General features: G+C 39.7%; 3 protein-coding genes across 4 annotated transcripts; all 3 read left to right on the top strand.

The window, feature by feature from the left end:
• Window positions 1-207: 207 nt before the first annotated feature.
• Window positions 208-9279, top strand: grnb (granulin b). Of its 2 annotated transcripts, none has more exons than XM_056739017.1 (16): window positions 208-319; window positions 1016-1076; window positions 1753-1896; window positions 1984-2106; window positions 2231-2329; window positions 2425-2575; window positions 3752-3787; window positions 3898-3989; window positions 4086-4224; window positions 4538-4632; window positions 4914-5156; window positions 6038-6280; window positions 6494-6751; window positions 6933-7181; window positions 7698-7922; window positions 8025-9279. In XM_056739017.1, the coding sequence occupies exons 2-16, from the start codon at window positions 1074-1076 to the stop codon at window positions 8136-8138; spliced, it is 2214 nt and encodes a 737-aa protein (XP_056594995.1). In that variant the 5' UTR covers window positions 208-319; window positions 1016-1073; the 3' UTR covers window positions 8139-9279. The 2 variants fall into 2 exon arrangements, with proteins under 2 accessions (XP_056594995.1, XP_056594996.1); XM_056739018.1 differs by having other exon boundaries at window positions 211-323.
• A 1970-nt stretch (window positions 9280-11249) lies between these two features.
• LOC130412833 (uncharacterized) lies at window positions 11250-18319 on the top strand. Its single transcript, XM_056737612.1, has 14 exons — window positions 11250-11418; window positions 11571-11640; window positions 12418-13519; window positions 13603-13737; window positions 13815-13944; window positions 14040-14168; window positions 14394-14498; window positions 15339-15502; window positions 15616-15766; window positions 15868-16641; window positions 16929-17020; window positions 17096-17210; window positions 17317-17423; window positions 17530-18319. Exons 1-14 carry the CDS (start codon window positions 11250-11252, stop codon window positions 17731-17733), a joined length of 3447 nt encoding a protein of 1148 aa, XP_056593590.1. The 3' UTR covers window positions 17734-18319.
• Window positions 18320-18692: 373 nt separating this feature from the next.
• On the top strand, window positions 18693-22527 carry arf2b (ADP-ribosylation factor 2b). The gene is made up of 5 exons (XM_056738460.1): window positions 18693-18800; window positions 19428-19583; window positions 19833-19943; window positions 20170-20294; window positions 21518-22527. Exons 2-5 carry the CDS (start codon window positions 19436-19438, stop codon window positions 21677-21679), a joined length of 546 nt encoding a protein of 181 aa, XP_056594438.1. The 5' UTR covers window positions 18693-18800; window positions 19428-19435; the 3' UTR covers window positions 21680-22527.
• Window positions 22528-23745: the final 1218 nt, after the last annotated feature.

Here is a 23745-nt window from a genome sequence, read left to right as displayed (position 1 = left end):
ATATATTTATTTGACTGATTTCAATCGCTCATAAAGTCGTTCGGCTTATTTAATGATATTATATTCATATTTCATGATATTTATAGGTAAGAGGCAGACTTTGGCTCTTTGTAAACTTTGTAGAAATGATTTCTAAATGATTTCTGTTGTTGCTCAAACCGAGCGCAACGCAATCCCCGGTGTCATGTGATCGGTCACGTGATAAGATGACAAACAAAATAGTCAAACTCTGCGGAGAGGAGCTTCATTCCCACTTCACAGGTTCACGCACATGAGCCGTTTAATCTGCTTTATTCGCTCATCGTGAAAACACGCGTCGGTCAGTAAGTGATTCATAGTTGTGTCGATGTCAAGCTGTTTTAAGTGATGGAAGCCTTTGTTTGGCGCAGCGTGCACGCGCTTCCGTCGGAAACAATATGAAACCGTTTCATTGAGATGATGCGTTTGTATTAATAAATGGTCGAATTATATTACAACGAACATTTCAACAGGTTGAACTTGTTACTTCAAATTTAATGTAATTTAGTTGAGCAAGAGCACATATTATATTCCCCCGAGATCATCATGGATAATTAATGCTGTTTATTCAGGGCGTGTTTATGGTATAGTATGTAAATGCTCTGTGGTTATGTCAGTGTCTCAAAAGTATATTTATCGTTTCATTTAATATATAAATATGTTACTTTAAGACGCTGTTGATGCAGAGATGGTCTTTCAAACATCATCATGATGTCTTTTTTGTTTCTGTACTCTGAGACTAAATGCATTGGTTTCGTTCTCTATATGAAGTGAATTTGCTTCCATTACATTTCACGTCGGTGTTTTGTTATTGTATTGTAAAATGGTTTATGTCTGGGGTATAAACTGAATCTTAAAATGTGGGTCATGTGACACAAGCGCAAAAAGTGAGCGTCTCTAGGACCTCTTCAGATGAAAGAACTGAGATTTTGCCAACTTTGTATAAATGTATAGTATATACCTTAAATCAAAAGTTATATCATATTTTCTGTTACAGAGCAAAAAAGTTTGAAGATTTATAGTTTCTTGGAACAAAAGTTACACACGCACAAACAATGGTAAGTTACTTCTGTTATATATATAAATATATGTGACACACACACATATGCGTATATACATTTTTATATATATACACACATATAAGCAGTTGTTGTCTCAATTTTTCCAGAAAAGTTCCATTGATCGATGTCTTGCATGTTTTGAGCGTCTAGTCTTGTTTAACCTAGTGTAAAGTCTACGTCGTCAGGATTGTTATTACATCAACTATTATTGACCTGAGAACTGTCATGAGACAAACATCAGTCTTTACTTAGGCACACACATTCTTCCCAAAAAACATTTTTTTTTAATTCTGTGCATCGGTTTTAAAGACTCGCTGAAGTGTATTAAGAAGCGTGGCTATGTTCAATGCAACAAAGGAATTTTCACTGAGACCGGAAGTAAAAGGTGGGATTTATTGAGCGCTGCCCCCTTTTTAAGAAGTGGCCTGTAGCATTCAGTTTACCTCACAGTCTGAACCTGCATGAGAAGCTGAAGTGCAGAATGACGTCGTCCAACTCATTTCTCTGTATCTTTGAAGCATAGTCTCCCTATTTTGTAGCACTGGAAGTTATAGTGATTTAACAAGGCTAACATTCCCACACAAGAGCCAAAAAACAGATTATTTTATTAATAATGGAATTAAATCCTGTTTGATATTGGCCTCAATGACACCTTTGTTTGGTCTCTTATCAGTTGCACGCCGGTGTTGCAGCGTTACTCTGTGTTGTTCTGAACGTGTGCGCTGCTGTGATTTGTCCTGATGGAGGAGTATGTGCGGATGGAAACACCTGCTGCCAGATGCCGTCAGGAGGGTACGGATGCTGCCCGCTGCCCAATGTAAGATGGTGGTGGAGAAAAAAGCGTCTTGCAGTCCATGTTTTACCTGTTGGCGGTGACGTACATGTTTTGCATGCATGTTTGCAGGCCGAATGCTGTTCAGACCACTTGCATTGCTGTTTCGAGGGCACTCTGTGTGACCTAGAACATTCCAAGTGTGTAAACAGGACGCATGTTTTAGACTGGGTGGAAAAAGTTGCCACAAAGCAGGTAACACGACCAAACACGCATACCTGCACAGCCACAAATACAGGTAACCATTAGCACAAAGCAAGTCTTTGACTTGGACCAAATTCTCTCTCTCTCTCTCTCTCTCTCTCTCTCTCTTTTTTAGGAGGCCGTGGTTTGTCCCGATCAGGAGTCTGAGTGTCCCGATGACACCACCTGCTGTCAGATGCCTGATGGGAACTGGGGCTGCTGTCCTATGAAAAATGTATAACGTCCGTTTGATCATTCTGATGAAATGTTTTGACATGATCCATCCACATGAACTGTTGTGTTATTGGTATTTCTTGTGTATGTATTTAGGCCGTGTGCTGTGAAGATAAGCAGCACTGTTGTCCTCGGGGAACCACATGTGACCTCAAGCATTCCAAGTGTGTGTCACCCACCTACGGTCCCAACCCCCTCTGGAAAAAGTTTGCTGCCCATCGCAGGAAGGCGTCGGTGAAGAAAGCAGGTACGATGGCATGAAATCTATCACCACTTCCTCTTTCTGACACAGTTTTCTATTTCTACATTACTGCTTGTTTCCATCACGGGGCTTATGAATGCAGCTGTCGTCCTGTGAAAAGTGATAGCAGATGGAACTCTTGAATTAATTGTATAACAAACAAATACCCGAAAAATAGCAAAGGGCTTCAAACTGCACTTTTAAGTGTACGCTATAAACACTGTGCACAAGTTTTGAAGTGTTAAAAGTGTGACCCTTGCTCTCAGGTGTCATAGATTAACATTAATGTGATGCATGTCTGAAGCAGAAAGCTTTCTTTATTTAATAACAACCTCAATATTTTTCTTCACAAAGTCTTCATAAAATGAAATCCTTTAATGAAATACAGGTTTATATACAACCATGAATTGAGTGAAGAGACCACTCCAAAAGTTAATTTATTCACCATTATTAGGTGTATTGTGGTCATTCCAGTTCAGTGATTGTTGAATTTTAACAAAATCAAAGCTCAGGAGTGATCCAACAGCAATGTGAAAGACTGACAGTATGACAAGACACATGACAACTGAAATATTATTCAACTATTCCTAAATTCACGTACAAATATGACAGAAAAAATTCTGAGACAATTCTGAGTTTCTCCAGTTCATTTTCTGCAAATAAATGCAAATAGGATCAATGTTTTTATTTGAAATTTAGGAGAAATATTGTCAGCAGGTCACAGAATGAAAGAAAGATGATAATTTTACCTCAACACAACTATAAATAGTAAATGAAAAAATACAAAGTCATTTTAAAACGGCCTCATATTTTTTTGCTTTAAGTTTGATTTCTAGTTTTACATTAGTTGTTTGTTGGTGTTATGTTGTGGTCTGTTGTTTGGTTAGAATTTTAAAGTTTGACTTAAAATTAAAATTAATTAATGAATTAATATTTAATATTTGACCTGTGTTTCTCTCTCCTTTATCTGAAATGTGTGCTTCTCAGTGATAACCACTGTGCGTGCGCGTGTTTGAATCTGTGTGTGTGTTTTCACCTTTTTTGTTTTTGCTTTTATAACTTTCTTACTGTTTTGCTTATAGTCAATATGTTTCATGTACAGCTGCTTTGTATCAAAGAAAATTGTAAAATGAAATAAAGTTGACTGGATTTGACTTGGTTTTATATTTTATGGCATTGCAGTAGATTCACCTGCAGAGCCCAGAGATGTTAAAGATGGTAAGACGGATAATTGATCTGTAAACACTGTCCTATACGTTACTTAAGATGTACAATGTGTTTTTCTGTATTGAAACAAATACTTCAGATTGTTTTGTTTGTGTACACAGTGATCTGTCCAGACCAGGTTTCCAGTTGTCCAGATGATACAACGTGCTGTCAACTGGGCAACGGCTCTTATGGATGCTGCCCAATGCCAAAGGTGCTTCTTGCTTGTTTTAAGTTGTCATATTTTAATTTCCCTGGTGTATATTTTGCCGCCTTCAGACTAAACATACATTCGTTTATACTTTTGTAGGCTGTGTGTTGTTCCGATCATCTGCACTGCTGCCCAGAGGGCACCACCTGTGACCTCACCCACAACAAGTGTTTGTCCCCCAATGGCATCACTGCAATGGCCACTAAGATTCCAGCCTTCACTTCCCTGAAGTCCCGAGGTAACTCTGTTTACTCAACTCCCATGAAATAGAAAGGATCAAAAACAATGGGCTGAGTTCTAGAAAATCTAGCAATACTGTGACTCATCTTTGCTTAATTTCCTCTTCTCATTCTTAATAAAATAACTTAAGGATGTGAATGATGTTATCAGAATGGTGCAGAAGTATCTGTCATAGATAAGAAAAGTGTCATGACATTTCCGTTTTTTAGGTTTACAACGTAGATCTCTAAGCTGAATTAGAGATTTCCCATGTGTGAAATTTCTCCATTTGCTTGAACATGTCATGTATTTATCTCTCTGTCCGTCTGCAGAAAACGTTCCCTGTAATGAAACGGTAGCGTGTGCGAGTGGCACTACCTGCTGTAAAACACAAGAGGGCATCTGGGGATGCTGCCCATTACCAAAGGTATTAATGCACAAGAACAACAGCCAGCTTTATTTTTTTTTAAAGAAACATTAGGGTGATTGTGACCTTGTTTCTGTCATGTAATACAAAACATCACACAACAAAGGTTTCTACTATGCCTTTGCAAGTTTGCTGAGATCAAACCTGACATTTATCTATACTAATTTGACGTTTGGCATCATCACTGACTGGAACTCTATTGGGAGATGTTGATGCATGATCTGACCAATCTGGAGCCTTTAAGACTAGTCCATAATGTGGTTTTGTCTTCATTCCTTCAGGCTGTGTGTTGTGAAGATCATGCCCACTGCTGCCCGTACAACACTGTGTGTAACCTCGCTGAAGGCACCTGTGATGACCCTGACAACCCGTCTGTGTCTGTACCCTTGGTGGTGAAGGTGCCCACATTTCCCATCGTGCCACAGTCGCCCAATCAGAAATGCGACGAGACGTCAACTTGCTCTGGCGATGCCACCTGCTGCAGACTGGCATCGGGCGCGTGGGGGTGCTGCCCACTGCCACAAGTAAACACTTTTTCTTTTTCTACGTTTAAAGAGTATAGTCTTTAAGTTTTAAGGTCCTATTTTGGTTTCTGGTGTGTCCAACAACAAGTTAACTTACATGGCGGGGACTATATGTAGTGATGTAAATCCGCGGAGGTTTGCGAATCGGACTAGGGCCGACTCGTTTGCGAGATTCAGAGTCAACTCATTTTTTGCCAAGCCAATAACTTCCTTATTCATTTAACTTCAACTTGGCAGATGGTTTATATTCACAGACAGTCATTTACATGATCTCATAATATGTACTCTTTAAAGGGACAAATCCTCCAAAAATGCTAATTCTGAGATCATTTACTCGCCCTCTTGTTATTTCAGACCTGTATAAATGACTTTTTTCTTTTTTTTTTAGATGAACACAAGGAAAGATAGTTGGAAGAATGTTATTCATTTTCAGTTCGGGGACATCATTGCCTACCATAGTAGGAAGAATTAAATGGTAGTCGAAGGTGCATGAGAACTCTGTGTATTCCTAAATTCTTCAAAATATCTCATGATGTGTTCAACAGAACACTACTATGGTAGTGGATGATGTCCCGGAACTGAAAATTGCTGACATTCTTCCAAATATCTTTGTTTTATTGGAACCAATAAATGTTTACAGGTTTGAAACTACCCGAGGGTGAGTAAATGACAGATTTTTTTGGATGAACTTCCCCTTTAAGAACTTGCAGCTCACACTAAACTGATTCATTTTGACGGTTTCTTCTAGTGCTGCAGAAGCGTGTGACTTTCGCTTTAACTGTTCACACCAACAATGCTCTTGGAGTCTTTTTGCAGAACTGATTGTTTCACAGCTTAGATTTGTTGCCATAAAATGGTGTGAACCTTTTTTCATTTTCAAGGCTGTGTGTTGTGAGGACCATCTCCACTGTTGTCCCAGCGGTTCTGTGTGTAATCTGGCTGCCAGCACCTGTGACGGTGCCAGCGATGAGGGTGCCCGTTTCTCTGTGCCTTTGGTGAGAAAGATCACCGCCGTGACTCCGCCATCCCAGAACCAAAACTGTGATGAGACGTCTGTCTGTCCATCCGGGACCACCTGCTGTATACTGAAATCGGGAGTGTGGGGCTGCTGTCCTCTGCCACAGGTAGACACACGTTTATCAAGATAGCAGATGTGCCCTTTTATGGTTTAAAATCTTGGATGATTTGTTATGGTAGACTGCAAAATGACTTTGAGGATGTAATCCCAGAATGCATTGTAATACATTTACTGCTGCAGAATCAATTAAATAGTTTCATTTATAAAACACAATTATAGCTAATATTTGTGTTCTGCTTTGCATGTTCTCTATCCTCAGGCCGTGTGCTGTGCCGACGGTGAGCACTGCTGTCCGCAGGGCTACAAGTGTGATGTGACTCTCAATACCTGTGTCCAATCTGGGCTTCCGAGCATGCCCTGGTTCAGGAAGCAACTAGCATCGAGCGTGACCCAGCAGCCCGACGCTAGCGTTCCAGAGCACAGACACGTGTGTGACGCTCACACCAGCTGTCCAAGAGATGACACCTGCTGCTATATGAGCAAACTGGGAAAGTGGGGATGCTGTCCACTGCCAGAGGTAAGACACGCAAATATTAAAGCAAGCGTAAAAAAAGTGTTGTCTGTTCCCTGTCTGATTCTTTCATACTATGGGAGTATTTATTAAATGTTAAAATGTAGCATACTGAGTGAACTTTATCTCTGTGTATTGCATACTTGTGTTCCCTTTGTTTTTAAATCTCTCATTTGCTGTCTTTAAGGCGGTATGTTGTAAGGACGGAATGCACTGTTGTCCCAGTGGTTATAAGTGTGATGAACAGAAAACCACCTGCGCTAAAGCCTACCACCAGATCCCCTGGTTTAAAAAACAGGAGGCCAAGGTCACTCGGGGCTCGGCAGTGTTGCTTGGAGACAGAGATGTAAAATGTGATTCCGCTACCAGTTGTGCGTCAGGATCAACCTGTTGTAAATTACCCACAGGGGAGTGGGCCTGCTGTCCTCTTATCAAGGCATGTCTATCAAATTCAAATCATCCAATTGGATCTTCCAGTAAAGCCAAATAGAGAATAAACCAGTGTTTGTTAAAGTGATAGTTCATTTTGTCATCCTTTACGCACTCTCGTGTTAAATCAAACCTGTATGATTTTATTTCTTTGCAGGACACAAAAGAAGATATTTTGAAGAATGTTGTTAACTGGCACCCATTGACTTGCATTGGTTTTGTGTCCGTACAATCGAGAATGGGTGCCACCATTCTTCAAAATATCATTGTGTTCTGCAGAAGAAAGTTGGAATGACACAAGGATGAGTAAATGATGAGAGAATTTCCTTTTTGGGTGAAGCGTCGCTTTAAACCATGTTATATGCAAGGCCTGTGTGTGACTACTTTTTGCCCTCAAAACTCCAAATGTTAATGTTTTTGTCCTCTCACTTTACATTTGGTTTGGTTTGTTTTCAGTCCTCTGATGTCACTGGTTTGTTCATGCGTTTGCTCTTCACTGATTGGTTGAATGTTCTCTCTGTAGGCCGTGTGTTGTGAGGACCACGAGCACTGCTGTCCACAGGGATACACCTGCAACCTGGAGTCTGCGACCTGTATCAAATCCTCGAGTGCTCACAGCGTCTCGCTCACAAAAATACAAGCACCCTCAGAGGAAGAAGTGTTGTGTGACTCGTCATCACGCTGCTCAAACACACAGACCTGCTGTAGACTATCAGACTCCACGTGGGCCTGCTGTCCATATAAAGAGGTATGATAGAAACTCGCAGTTCAATATGATGAGCCAAAAAGTATAACGTATCCTCTCAAGTGTACTTAAATATGAATGAAAATATCTTTGTGTTTTCTGTAGGCGGTGTGCTGTAAAGACATGAAGCACTGCTGTCCTAAAGGACACAAATGTGACCCGGATGTGAAAGGTTGCACTAAAGAGTCCATGTACAACTGGTGGGCAAATTCATTTTAAGTGAATGTGGTGTGTATAAAAGCACAGCATCCCCTGATTTTATACTGACGCTGACCATTATGTACTCATAAAAACAGGCTACACCTTATATACAGAATGTTATTTTAAGGCATATTGCAGGAAAGTGGATTGTGCATTAAGTGTTTTGAAATATTTCGTTTTTAATGGAATCTAAATTTGAAGACATTTTTATTAGATCACACAATCAAGACGATATGTGAATTTGTCCGTTAGACTGTCCACCTCGAATGAATTCCGGACTAGAATCAATTTAGGCAGAATTTATTATTTCTCTAATTTTAGTCCCGCTGTCAGAGGTTGGAAAAATATTCTCAAAAATAGGATCCAGGTAAATGATGCCTTTTATTTCTGGATGTTGATTTATTTTAATATGTTAGGAATGCATTTGGACATGTTGCTGTCCGACCTGTTTAAACCGTCACATCACTCACCAAGAATCTAAAATCAGACACCGCGGTTAATGAGAAAAGCTGCTGAATACATCACCAGTTAACATCGTGTCAGTCACGACTGCACTTGAGCCGTGGCCAGATGTAAAGTGGTCAACAGTTTTACTCCGTCACAAGTCTCACATGAGAAAAAACAGTTTATTCTAGTAAACTGTAGTATACTAACAGTACTTTATAGTAATGATTGTTTAATATACAATACTGTAGTATTAACTATAGGAAATGGAAAATCATTTAAAATAATATATCTTAAAGTTAGTTTCAGAAGCACTATAGGATCTCGTTATTTTACTACAGTTTACTAGAGTAAATAATGTAGTTTATAATATATGTGGGTTTAAGAATTGTATTCCTGGTTAAAGCCTTTGGTAGATTTCACATGTTTTAAGAAGAAAATGGTCTTAATGCTTTTCAAAGTTTTCTCAATGTTTATTGGGAAGTACACATGTCATTCTCTATCATTACTACATCTGTTTGCTTTGATTATTTTTAAAGATCTTTTTCAGTGTTTATTTATGAAATGAATAAGTCCAATTGTTGACCTGTGATGTCATAAATTCAAAACGATTGTTCTTCCAGATTTTTTCTTCTATTCTGTTGAAGTGAACTTTGGTTGTTTTAGGTTATAGTTAAACAGATGAAAACGCTGAAATAAATACTTTTAAAATAGATTTGAGGTTGACTCATTCATTTCTCCTATATCTGTTTTGATCAACTCTGTGTGGTTGCTGTGGCAGCTGTTGCCACGGCGCGTGCTGGTCACAGATTGGTTTATGTTGCTGGGGTTCAAGATCCAAATGGATGGGATAACTGTGGTCAAGTTTTGGAAAAACATCTGATAAACGAACAAAACAGATTAAAACAGAGTCTTATTTATAAAAAGGTCCCTTGGCTGTTTGTCTTTAAAAGAGAGACTGTAGATGGGTTAACCAATCAGAGAGGCCGACACAGACGTGTGTGTTGGCTGATGGTATCTTGTTTCACAGTTTGGAGAGAATATGTGTGAGGTCTCACTCTTACAGGCTTAAACACTGCTGGCTGAACCCAAACAAGAGCTTTAAATCGATCTCACGAGCATTTGACTAAAGGAAGAAAACAGGATCATTTTGGAGAAAGCTTCCAGATTTCCAGAGCTCTTTCCTGGCTGTGTCCTTTGGTATGTTGACATTTTGTGTGTCAGAATGTGGAAACTTACACAAGATGTGAATGGACACCCCAGCAGTGCATGCAGAATGACAAAACTGAGAACAATAACATTAAAAAGCATGTTCAGGATCATTTGTGCATGTTGAGTTTTTGTTCCAAAACTGTCTGCTTTAAACAATCCTTGCTAAAAGTGTGTGTGTGTGTGTGTGTGTGTGTGGAAATGTATAAGAAAACAACATCAATCTTACAAAATGTGTTTTTTCATTGTGAAAATGAAGAAAGTGGATTTGAATGTGGGTTTAGATATTTAATTTTCTATGGAAAGTCACGTAAAGCATCAAAACACAATGTGGTTGTGAGGGTCAAAGTGTTTAAAAAATGACCTCACAGATATAATGACGTAAAATGAGGACATTTTTGGTTGACCTCGTTTAAAAAATGAATCCATCATAAATCAACTGAATCAGATTTTATTAAGACCTTTAATGTCAACAGGTAAATTAGGGATTAAAATATATCACTCGTGTGTTATGTAAGGGATAATGTACAGGCAGCCGGTTGTTATCGCAGAAATAATCCCCGTCCGTGATCAGAATGTGAAGCAGAGGGTCTTGTATCTCACTAAAGGGGCAATATTGTACATTATCCCGCTTATTACACGACTACTTGCCACGTGAGACAAAAAACTGGACATGAAATGTGAATTTTAAATATTTGATGATCTCATTTTTACAGAATGCAGACCTTCCGTGAGGAAAAGCCCGTTACTTTTGGTTTTAAGGAAAGAAACGACTTTCCATTGTCAAAGTAAATATAATGACATATATGTTATTTGATGACATATTTGTATTTAATTTGTCAAAGAAACCCGTCAAAATGATACTGGTTACCGTGTGTTATTAGTTTTGAGCTGGCCAATCAGAATCAAGCATTCAATCGAGCCATGTAAAAAATAAATAAAAAGTATGTGAAATATCCTCACTAATAAAAACATTGTATAGTTTGTGTGTAAACTTCGAAAAGGTGTGAATATTGTTGATAAGAGAGGCACTTGGAGCATATTTGTTAAAACGAGGAACCTGTGAACGTTAAAGAAACCACAAAGTCTCACTGCAACAGCATTGCACAGATCTGAGGTGTAAAAAGAACACATTTAAGAAAAGTCGAGCTCTGTTAATTGAATGATCCGGTGCGAAAAAGAAAAACTAAGACAGCTGACAGGCGAGGAGGCAGCATGCGGCTTTGTGCCAAAATGTCACTAGGCTATTAATATACTGACCAACTGCCCTTGAATGAATCCACAACACGATCAGTGAACGTCTGTCCGTGTGTATCTGTGTCAGGAAGTGGCTCTGTAGGATGAAAATGCTTGTGTAATAATTTCATCCACACCCTGTTTCTGGGGAAGGTTAGGAAACCCTGTCATCTATCTTGTGCCCCGGTCTTCTTATGGGCCCCTGTTCGTGTTTCATGTTTCAGACGTATAGACGGAGGAATGGCCATACCCACCATGTTTCATTCGAGCAGGCTTACAGAGGAGTCCATGCTTACTGAGACGGGCTCAACGGGGGGCGATGAGTGTGAAGAACACCCTGTGATCCAGACAAGAGATCTGGAGGAACTTCAGACGGCGGACGCTGGAATATCACACACACAGCCGAGGGGTGAGAGAGGGCAGTGTCTTTAAAGGCCAGTGGGTTCAAGAGACTTTACAGACCGCTTTATTTACTACACAGTATTGTGGCAACGGTTCAATGCAATTCAATCAGATGAGTTTTTGAAGACTGTACCATTTTTTCCTTACTTTCATCTTTAGGTGGCGAGTGTCGGACCTGTGCCCTTAGTAGTGTAGAAGACAGCAGCATCCAGTCTTACACGTACAACAGGTAGGTGCTTGTACTATGCAATAAGAAAAGTGAATCAATTTTTAGAAAAAAATTCATGATCAAATTTGCAGACAGATGGAGACGTTCTGCAGCAACTCCAGACTGAAAATCTGGGCAAAAATCTGAGCAAGTCTTGTAGTGCATTCCAGCCAATAGATTATAATGAGTTAAAAAAATCTTTATAGAACCTTTGACAAATGGCTGGAAGACAGATTTTCAGTCTGGAGTTGTTGCAGAAAGTTTGTGCCAGTCTGCAGATTTGGTCATGTATTGTTTTCTATGTAAACGTTCAAAAAGTCTGCAAGTGCATGATGTCTATTTTTTTTTTAATCTGTTCCAATTTTAAAAGTCCTCTAGTGTATTCCAGCCTTAAAGAACCTTTTTTTCACCACAAATCATCTTTTGTAATACGGAAAGGTTCTTTGGATGTTAGATGTTAGTGGAATCATTTAGACAAAAATGGTTCTCCCATGGCATCGAAGAACCCTTTGAAGCACCTTTATTTTAAAGGGTAAGTCTCAGATATTTTTCCTGAGAAATGTTTCTGTCCTTAGAGTTTGAGAAGAGATGTCAGCAATGTGTCAAACTGAGCTCAGATTTGTCTCGTCTGCAATCAAAAGTCAAAACTATATCAACTCAAACATTCCAGATTATTTTGCCTCTACGATCTTCATTCATCTTACACCTCTACACTATTCATGAATATTAACAATTGTCTCATTTCTTTCTGTTTTTACTTATCCGAAGCCTAAACTAACACTGTTTTGTTATTCACAGGTCTCTCTCAGACACGTCGTACACTTCATCTGAACCTGAGGCAAAAACTACGGCGCATTCCTACAGAAAACATCACAGGAAACACAGAACGAATGCAAGAAAACCCAGGAAAACATGGCGAGAAGATGATGATGGGCGGAAAGGCTTGAAGGAAGCGGGATCAAGTAAAAGAAATGCTTCAAGAAACCACAGTTCCTCAAGATGCTTCCAGCGCTCTCCGTTCTCCTCAACAACAGAGCGTCCATCTCAGTCTCAAACCCCAGACTGTCTTTGGGATTGTCCTCATGAATTCACTGCTATCAAGTCCTGTTTGTGGCTTCACAGACTGGAGATGGATTTTCCTTCAACCGTTGAGTCTCGCAGCACATTTTCTGACCATTTTGAAACAAACTCTGCCTATATTTACGCAGAAAGCATTAAAGGCTTGGATTCTTGCTCTACTTTTGTAGCGGACAGTGATATCCACAATCCCAATGCCATCAGCAGAGGGCGAGACTTGATATCTGTCTGGAATGGTCAGGACCTTGAGTATCTTTACATCTCTAGTGAAGATAAATCTAGTAACGTGTCCACTTGTAGTACACAGGCTACAGCCGGCTCAGAATGTTCCAGTCACTTTGAGACCTTCAAAGACATCGACTCTGAGAGCGGTGCGGGAACCGACTACGGCTGCAGTATCGCTGAGGCCGTGTGGGGTTCAGCTTCATCTCCGTCCAGTGGCAGTTCATGCTGCACCACCGACCGGGACTCTGAATCCTCATACTGTACCATCAACAGACAAACAAACACCTCTGATTCAGAGAGTCCTGATGTCTCGTCTGTTCATGGCTTTCAAAAGATTACCTTTGAGTCAGTTGACAAACGCGAGGGAAATCTTTACTCCCGTGATGCTCTGAGACCACACACCGTAGAAAAAGTCGGTAGAGATGCAGAGGATGAGATCCTCTCCCAACCGGATTTGAGTGAGCTAACGGATGTTGTCATTCAAACCGAGCGCTGCCACTTCTCCGATATATTTTGTGAGATGATTAAAGAAGCGACACAGGAGAAAGTCGGCGAGAAAATGAATATAAATGCGGGATTTCTATTCCACCCTAAGCAGGTAGGACTTTCATAAATTAAATTTGTTTTCAGAGGATCAACCGAAGATGTTTTTTGATGATAATGTTGCACATGTCATTTCAGTTTCTCCGGGCAAAGAGCTCAAGATATCGCGAGGGTCTTGAATACTCAGTTCTCCGACACATCCAGAACGGCTCGTATGGAGATGTCTTCAGCATCCGAGACAAGCAAACGGGATTCACGTGTGCTGCCAAGAAGGTGAACATCTTGTTCGTCCATCTAATACAAAAGGTGTGACTGGAGATCCTTGACGGTATGTGTTCGCTCTTGTAAAGATCCCCCTGTGTAGTTTTCGGTGGGAGGAAGTGGAAACTTGGAGTCGACTGAACGGTCCTCATGTCCTCCAGCTGTATGGAGCGGTGAGAGAAGGACCCAATGTCATGCTCTTTATGGATCTGAAAAGAGGTCAGAGGTCAAAACGCTGTTACAACGCAAGGTGAGTTTTGTTCTCGATTCATTCTCTCTCTCTCTCTCTCTCTCTCTCTCTCTCTCTCTTGCAGGTTCTTTAGCTCAGGTGCTGAGGATGAGGGGTGGAATCTCTGAAGGTCTGGCTCTTTATTATCATTATCAGGTGGTTCAGGCTCTGGAACATCTGCACATGAGACGTGTGGTACATCTGGATGTCAAAGGTTCGTGGTTGGTGCTTCAGTCACAGTCATATATTCATAGATGGCAAATTCGACCCTGCGTACACATGTCCGCCATTTTGGAACAGTCAACGTTTGATAGTGAATGAGATGTTTATACCAATGTCCAACTTTTGCTCTTATATTTTGTTGAACAGCAGTAATGTTGCTTGCCATTTTTAAACATCTTCCAAATCTAATTCAATGGTCTCAATCTCTCAAACGTAGTTGATAATGTGTTGCTGTCAGAAGATGGCAGACAGTGTTTCCTTTGTGATTTTGGGCTTTCTGAAACCCTCAGTGAGGGAGGATACAGCACCAAAGCTTTCAGAGGTGACCACACTCACCCCATCTTTTCAACCACACATAGGGCTGTCACGATTATTAAATAATCTTCTCATCCTGATTGTTTGATCTTATTGCGATGGTTTCAGATCATCGCAATTATTGCACATCTCTCATGAATTGTGTATAAATAACACACGCTGTACAATATCGTGTAATACGTACACCAAAGTTCGATTTGGTAGCATACAATACGCCTATTTTTGAGTGCATATTTAGCATGTGTGTATATTAAACAGCAATTTGTCTCAGTAACCTGTCCCCAAACCCTAAACCTAATGTTAGCGTGCGTGCATATTATTACCTCTACCTGAACCCAAACCCTAAACCTAACGGTATTATTTTTATTATTTTAGTGTTTCCTCTTCATGTACGTATGGCTGCTCTCCACCCAGGTGCACGCAAACATTGGCGTATCATATGCACGCAAAATCAAACTTTGTGTACATATTACATGGTAATGCAATAGCGTGTTATTTATACGCAATTGATGAGACCGGGTTGATTTTTTTTTTGAGAAAATAAAACATTCTTAAGTTAATAACAATGTGGCTGTTTCAAAGATTCATGTCAAAGCTCTAAAACAGACAATTAATCCTCATAATCACAATGATTTATTAGAGAATTAATCATCAGCTAAATTTCATCATCATGACAGCCCTAACGCACATATATACGGTTTGCTTATAAATATGTATTTGTTTGCATTGTTTACCCCATCTGTAAGTCGCTTTCGATAAAAACGTCTGCTAAATGAATAAATGTAAATGTAAATATACACATGCTTATAAATCACAGCATGTTGAGTGTGTGGTGTGGTGTGTGCAGGTAATGTTTTGCGTGGCACAGAGTCACATATGCCCCCCGAGGTGGCGAGAGGGGATCGGCGCTGCTCTAAAGCAGATGTCTGGAGCAGCTGTTGTATGTTACTGCACATGCTCACTGGACATCAGCCCTGGACGCGATGCTTTCCGCATCCGCTCTATCTGAAGGTAATCACAAACTCTTGAGAACTCTTAAATAGAAACAACTTTTTTGGGTGAACCCTCCTCTGTATTTTCAACTATGTGGCTATGTTTTGTGTCATTGTAAATGTGTTGTATAGATTGCGAGTGAACCCCCTCCAATATGGGAGATCCCATCTGTCTGTGACCCCCTGACCTGTGATGTCATCAAGGCAGGACTGGTTAAGGAGCCGAGAGACAGACCCTCAGCATCCGAGCTTCTGCAAAAAAACGTTCAAGCCCTCAGAACAGGTTCACACTGATTTTCAATGCGTATCAAGCACTTGGAGGGTAATGAAATGTGTGTTATGTAAATACTTAAATCAAATCTTTGATTTTTTATCCACCTTTAGTGTGTGGGCTATCTGATCCCGACCAAGATGTAACGCCAACATTTGAGGACTGGCCAACCTCGTATGACATATCCGTCTCATCCACCACCGCAACTCAAAAGCCCCCGGAATCCTCTGTTAAGACGACGGCTCCTTCTGTGCCGGAAAACCTCTCTGCACCCATAATCCACTGGGTGAGCACATGGAGAGAAAGAGCGGCCTGTGAGGATGATTCAGACCCCGCAGCGAGAGACTCAGAGGAGGATAGCGAATGGGAGGAAGATGGAGAAATGAGTCAGCTGAACAGAGACCAAAAGAACAGTTGGACGGAGAGACCGCGGGGTGCTGATAATGTGGAAAAAGACACATCGGTCAAACCGGATGAGGAGACAGACGTATGGGATGAAGACGTAGCCAAGGTCGAGATCTTCGAGCGGACCGAAAACCGCGGGGATGAAACCGGCACTGAAGAAAGAAAAACTGATGTCACGGCTGATCACGTCACAGAAAAGAGAGTGGTGTTTGGAGATTGTGGCCGAAATGACAGAGGACTTCTTTTAGAAGAAACTGAGAGCTTTGATGGTGAGTTCAGAAGCTTTGGGGAGGATGAAGAGACCGATGAAGAGGTGGAGAGCGATCTGGAGAGTCTCAGAGAGCTGGGCAACGACTGGACGCAGGAGGAGTGGGAACCCTTCCTGCAACTCCAGACGCTTTACCGCTCTAAAGATTCTCATCCCCAAAGTGATGGAACCTACACGGATTCAGACGAAGAATCGGTCACACTGATGCAGAACGGTGAGATTGTTTTGTTGTCCTAGTTGAGCTTCATCAACGGCCATCTGTCAATTTTAGTGCATCATTTCTAAAAGACTTACTTTCTAAAAATACCAATGCTGTATCAACAAAGGCTTGTCTACTAGTGTTCAGGAGGATCCTCACCCTATTTCACCAGTAAAGAGTAAAATGCGCTAGTTTGTTTGTCATTTACATACACTTTGAACCAAGGTTTGCTCACAAAGAGTCGGCTAACAAAAGCCAATCTAGTCGAAACAGGAATTTATGTTCATATAAATTGGTTGCAGCAGAAAAAGATGCAGGGTTACCTGATTCTTGTGAACAACAAAGTGTCACCTTTATCGGCCCCTGTGACTCTGAGCAAGACCTTTCTGAGGAGGTAAACACATACACAAACATCAGAGCATTTGAAGATATCCAAGCAACCAGCTAACATCATGTTCCTCCTTGCAAGGACTCGGACGATCTGAGCTCGGGGGTCTTTTCCTCATGCAGCCCTACAGATGAGCACAGCTTTAATGTTGATTGGTCAGTGTCAAGCAATCAGACGTCGTCTTGTTACTTTGAGGGTATGTTTCTATGGCACATTTCATATGTGTTGCATTGGCAGTACAGACATTTGTGTAAAATTGTACCCTTGCATGTATTTATTCAGATTGGTGTGTTTGTGTGTAGGTCTTGGTGTAGATATATGGGTTGAAGATGTAAGTGGCGAGAGTTTAAAGATCAGAGAGAGACCTCAAGTGAAAATCGGACACGTTGCCGTGGGCATCAGCGAACAGGTGGGAATTCTCTTTAAATGGAATTCATATTTTGTAGTGATTCTTGAATCGTTCCTGCTGTCATTTAAATTCTAGCTAATGTCAATGTTTTTTTTTTGTATCATAGATATCAATGAGAGTCTTCAGTTTGGCCACTCTGGATGGGCGGCTGGTCTCTCCAGACACAGAGGTGTGTGAGTCGGGCATGTGGCTGCAGTGTGTTCCCGCTCCTGACGGAAGCCCCAGCTGGGACTGGAGGGTCAAAGATGGAAAACTAGAGCTCCAGGAATATGACGGACATTCAGATACCTGCTCGACACTGCCACTCTAGCAAGAGTGACCTCAGTGAACACACAGAGACATCCCATTCCACTTCATTTCGGCTTAAGGACACTTGCTTCATTTGTTCTTTATACTTTATGTAAAGAGAGCTATGTATAATTTGACTAAATTGACCTAATGTGATAAATTTAACAGATAATATAAAACATACTATTGATTTAGTATGAGAAACTATAGAGGGTATGCATTGACGTCACTTTCCCACGTGAACATGTCGGGACACGCCCCCCTGGGTGGCAAAACGGCCAGTAAAATGTCTGAGGACAATCGGAGAAACAAAGAAACCGGGAATTGTTTGCTGAATTTACAAGCAGCCTCGACGGTTACGGCTTTATTAAGATTTACAAAGGAATCCGGTGTTAATCAACACTGAAATATTGCCTGGATTCGCTCTTCCTGTTATTTTAAGCAGTCATTTCGCTGAGTGTTTGCCACCCACGGGGACGCGCTCCTGCGTGCTCACGTAGTGTTCACGTGGTAAAGTGACGACACGTCCATACCCTCTATAGGCCTACTGTGACATGTTTGTATTCAAGGATAAATGACAAATTCTTGTTTTATATTTAATGGTTTTATTTGTATTTATTTTACCGACCTTATTGTTAGTACTTGTACTGTTATTGTTACATGTATATGTTTAATTATTACTAAACGGGTTGGAACATAAAACCAGAATAATCGCTTAATTTTACATGCATCGATTTAACATTTTAAATAGATGAGAAAATGTATTCATTTTTAATAAAGAGAAATTAAATGTATTTCGTTAATAAATAAGGAAGCAGAGATGTGTCATGTAAACTAAGGCGTGTCAATCCATCGAAGTGAGTATTTCCTCATTTCCCAAATCCAACCGGATTAGTTTTTATCATCCTGATTGGCCTTTACATTTAAAGGGCGGGATTACGCGTTCCTCTCCTCCTGCGATTGGATATCTATTTCAAGTGGGCGGGGCCTGTCACGCCGGTGCGTTGAGTTGCGACATACGCCATTTTGCAGTGACAGCGGTGCGCTAAAGCAGTGGAGACAGAAACCTCGAGAAGTTCCCGTTTAGAGGTGATTTTATTTCATTGTCCTCACGAAAAACACGATCACTTGTCGACAACTATTTTAGTCGTTTAGAGAAATCTTTTAAATGACGGAATTAGTCATCTAAAGCGCTTGTTAGCATCTCTTCTCTTGGCTGTAACGTTAGCTAGTTGGCTAATCTGCTAAAGATAGTTGATCCATAAAATGACTTTATTTTGAGGAAAAACCTTCACCTTCCTCAAATACTCATTGTTTTGTGACTTTTAATAGTCTAATGAGATGTCTAAGGTTATTTCTACGTGTTCACAGTAGAGATGAGTTTGTATTGTTATAAGGTTTTATAACACACGGTTTATGGCATTTCATCCTGAAATATAAAAAGAACACAGTCTTGTTTTAAGAATGTAGCAAGTAAGTTAGACCAATATTTACCTTATAAATAAAGTATTTAAATAAAAACTGCTTTGAAGCCTGGCTTGTTTTTAAGGTAATGTAGAGATTTCTGTGCACGGCAGATGTGATGTGACCGAAACTTATGTTTGATATTTTACATTTTATTCACGAACACTTAATACAACGATCTTATTTAAATGTCAAAATGAAATTTATGATCATGTGGTTTATGATATTGTGTTTTTTCTCTCATGTTTGCAGTGAGCACCATGGGGAACGTCTTTTCGAACCTGTTCAAGGGTTTATTCGGGAAGAAGGAGATGAGAATTCTCATGGTCGGTCTTGATGCCGCTGGAAAAACTACCATCCTGTACAAACTGAAACTGGGAGAAATAGTGACCACCATTCCTACTATTGGTACGTCTGAGGACTTTATTTGTCTTTCAAGGTTTTGTAGTGCAGTACCTGATTCACACACCCTCAACACAAACATTTGAAATGTCCTTGACTTGTATTGCTTGCTGCACAAATCTTCTTTGTTCCTATATCGACATTGCTGGATGACTTTACGGTTGGGTCATGTGTCGCTGTGAATGTTTAATATGTGTACGTAAAGTTCAGCCTTTCAGTTGAACATCTTTTCTTTTGTTGTGTCGTGTTTTGTAGGTTTTAATGTAGAAACTGTAGAATATAAGAATATCAGTTTCACGGTGTGGGACGTTGGTGGCCAAGACAAAATCAGACCACTATGGAGACATTACTTCCAAAACACTCAAGGTATGAGACGTCATGGCGGTGGCTAAAAAGATAGAATAAGCAAACAAGAACTTTAAGTCAATAAACTTTGTGTTGCGTTTTATTGGACAGTTACCACTGGATATCATATTGAAACCAAAGTGCTTGTTTTTGCAGACTAGCTGCTTAATTACTTTTTTACTGACGTAACGTAAGAGGTGACAATGACATCAATGTTTTTCTAACTACTCCTGTTTATTTGTTTTAGGTTTGATCTTTGTAGTGGATAGTAACGACAGGGAACGTGTTAATGAAGCCAGAGAAGAATTGACGAGAATGTTGGCAGAAGACGAGTTGCGTGATGCTGTTCTTTTGGTCTTTGCAAACAAACAGGTGCGTTATCACTGTGTTTGTAGCATCGGGTGTGCCAGTGCACTTATTGCCAGGGTTTCTATAGTCATGAATGTCTTGGAATTTCTCACATAGACGTGATTTTTCCTTATAAATAAGTATTTCTGTATTTTTTGACCTCGCTAGGATCACCAGCGTAAATAGCATAAAATAAAATTTATTTCAATTTGTGACGAGGTGGGGGTTTGGGGATGTAGTCATCATGCAGCCGACCAACAGGATCCTTTCTACAGTCTGTACGCCATGCACACGCTTGTTTTAAATGCAAAGCGACCGCTTCATTCAGAACATAATTTTGAGAGTTATTCATATGTATCCAGAGAGTCTATGAAAAGTAGACCCTCATGCACACATGTTTTGGTTCTCAAAAAAGCATGTGGTGTCATTTTGAATTAATGCGGAACTGAACAGCGTCTTTAATGTATTCAGAAAATGATGTGTCTGGAAGTTGAGAAGTCTATACAGTATGATATGCTTTAACATTATTACATGATCTATATATAGAGACTAAATTATGCCATTTTCAATACCTTTATTATATGCGGATTAATGCGCTGTATGAATGACATAGATGCGCCATCTAGTGGCCACAGTATTCTTTCCTTTTTGTGTTCAATTATGGTTTAATGAATTATTGCTGATTACAGTAAAATTAAAAGTTTGCCTATTATAAATTACTCAAGAGATACCATTTGTAAATCTCATCTTATTTGACATTAACATAATATATTTGCACAAAGCATCAACCTCTTTTATTAAATCTGGTTTAGGTGACTAATACAACTAATACAAATTTGAACTGATATTTCAAACAGTTGACTGTTTTTAATCATGTTACATTTAATAAGTAACATTAAAGACTATTTTTTGGGTGGATTGGGGTTGGGCGAGGGTGCCTACAGTCTTCCTTCTTTTTTGTGCCTGAAATCATTTCAATAGTACATTTTCTATTGATTGCAAAGAATTCTTGTCTAGTAGTCATGAATTATGATTGGAAGAGTGATGGAGGTTTATCGCTCTGCAGGTGTGAGACATGAATATTGTTTTAAATGAACTCCTGGTTAGGGCCTTATATGTAGACTTGCGCACAACTACTAGTTTACGTTTAATTATTCATGTTTAAGTAGATCTGTGGCTCTGATTCGTAAATAATAAATGAATTGGTGATTCCTTTTGTGTTTTTTCTTTTCTGCTGTCTATCACAGGACTTGCCCAATGCCATGAATGCAGCGGAGATCACAGATAAACTCGGGCTTCATGCCCTCCGTCATCGTAACTGGTACATCCAGGCCACCTGCGCGACCAGCGGCGACGGGCTCTACGAGGGGCTTGACTGGCTCTCCAATCAGTTGAAAAATCAGAAATGAACCCGTCTGCCGTCTTCAAATGTGTGTGTGTGCGCGTTGTATGGATGAGTAGATGTGTGTGTTTGAGAGCGTGAGACACACACAGCTACAGTGCTGACCCAGACTTTGACTGATCTCAGTATCCCTGCGTCCTTCCCTACACTCATTGAGGATTTGGCATGGCTGACTCAGACTGTGTTTGTGTGTGTTAGGTGTGCATAGTAAAGCGTTTATCTTTGATATGCACGTTAGCAGAATGTATTGTGTTTATGTGTGTATGAAGGCTTCTCTGTCTGTTTGTGGTTTGGGAATGACCCTGGCGTGCCTTTTATACACACACCTCTCCTCTCGTCGTTCCACCTCACAAACTGTTCCATGACTCTGTTTTCTCGCAGCATACTGCACCATGCGTGGTTTTCACATGGCAAAGAAAGAACCAAGGTTATCAGAAATGAACTGCTCTCTGCAATAAAACCCCATCCTCCTCAGTATTACGGGCATGCTGAGTATATAACCCATCACATAGTGTTAAAAATACACATAAAACCTGCCCTGGGTACCTTTAGGAAACAATGCATTGTAACCTGTATCAGGTCAGGATCTATTTGTCCAGACAACCCCCCCACCAGCACCACCAATCTTGATTGTTCTTTTGAGTCATTTGAAAACTGTGCCATTTTATTTTCTGCTTTCAGATTTGTTTTAATTTGTGAATGTGTTCAGATGTTGGTAGTGGAGCTGTGTGCTGATCTCTGGTTTCCCGCTGTACACTACCAGCCGCCTCACAGAACCCAAGCACAATCACAGACTGCTGAACATTCCCCCACCAAATTGTTGGATTTGATTTGAATTAAAAACATCAAATATTATGTGTTGCTTTTATATTTTGTTCTTGCATACTGGTAGAGGTTGTGACATCACTTCTGAACTTCTTAAAAATTAGTATTTTTTAAAGACAGTATTCTTCTAGATGTAGATAAGATTATTTTAAGGTCAGGCTCTTTGACCTTTAAAACATATGCTTACAAAAAATATCTGCGTTCGTGTACTTCTTAAAGTCATCTTGGAAGTAATTTGTTGTTTATTCTGAGGTCTGTGACTAACAAAACAGACAAAATAATTTTCTTAAAAGATATTTATGTCTTGTGTGTTATTCCGATTAATACAAGTAATATAATTGAAAGGGGTTAGAAAAATATATCATCTTAAATCATTGGTATATTTATTGATTCTTTATTTATCATGTAGGTTCTTACAATATAGCAGAAGTAGTTTAAATAAGTATTTAAATAATATTTTCAAAATTTGTTTGTGTATTTCTTCCGTTACTTTTATAATGTGTGTTTCACACACATGAGATATGTTTACTAATAAGAGGTCATTAGTTGGAGTCTGGGGTTGCCTCTGTTAAAGTTAAATTGCAAATGCAGTATCGTCTCTTCTGTCCTGAATCAGGAGATTTTTTTGTGAATTCTGCCCTCCAAACACACATTTCAAAATTACATTTATTTTAGCTTTTGGGTATAAAAGTAAATATTAAAACAATGGTACGCATTAGGAAAGCCTCAACCATACACTGGAGAAAATGACATTCTTACTAAGCATTTTGTTCTTGTCTCATTATACAATTATTTGTGACCTAAGATATTTGGCCTTGTTTTATGAAAAACAATATAAAAATCATGTAGATTTATGGTAAAAACAAGCAAAACAAAAAAATAAACTTGAAAATAGTTTAACCTTTTTCTTAAGTACCTAATACCTAACCTAAAAAGATTTCAAGTGTTTTCCCAAGAAATGTCAGAAGTTTCATGAAAATATAATGTTCTAGAATTCTGTACTTGGAAATGGTCCAGGTCACCGCAATTTAACGATTCCTTGATATTTTGTTTCATTTCATACTTGTTTTACAGGTTGACTTACATTTTTATGTCCCTACACAGACAATAATAATTTCCCGACGTACATACACAAAACAAGTCAATAAGCATTGGCCATTTCTGTAAATAAGTCAATTAACGTTCAGTTTTTATACAAGCAGTTTAAATAACTGAAATATAGGAGTAGATGTTCACCAATAACTATTC

Source organism: Triplophysa dalaica, chromosome 23 (genome assembly GCF_015846415.1).
Source record: "Triplophysa dalaica isolate WHDGS20190420 chromosome 23, ASM1584641v1, whole genome shotgun sequence".
Lineage (NCBI taxonomy): Eukaryota > Metazoa > Chordata > Actinopteri > Cypriniformes > Nemacheilidae > Triplophysa > Triplophysa dalaica.
The sequence above is the reverse complement of the archived record's forward strand: the minus strand, read 5'-3'. Positions and strand labels throughout refer to the sequence as shown.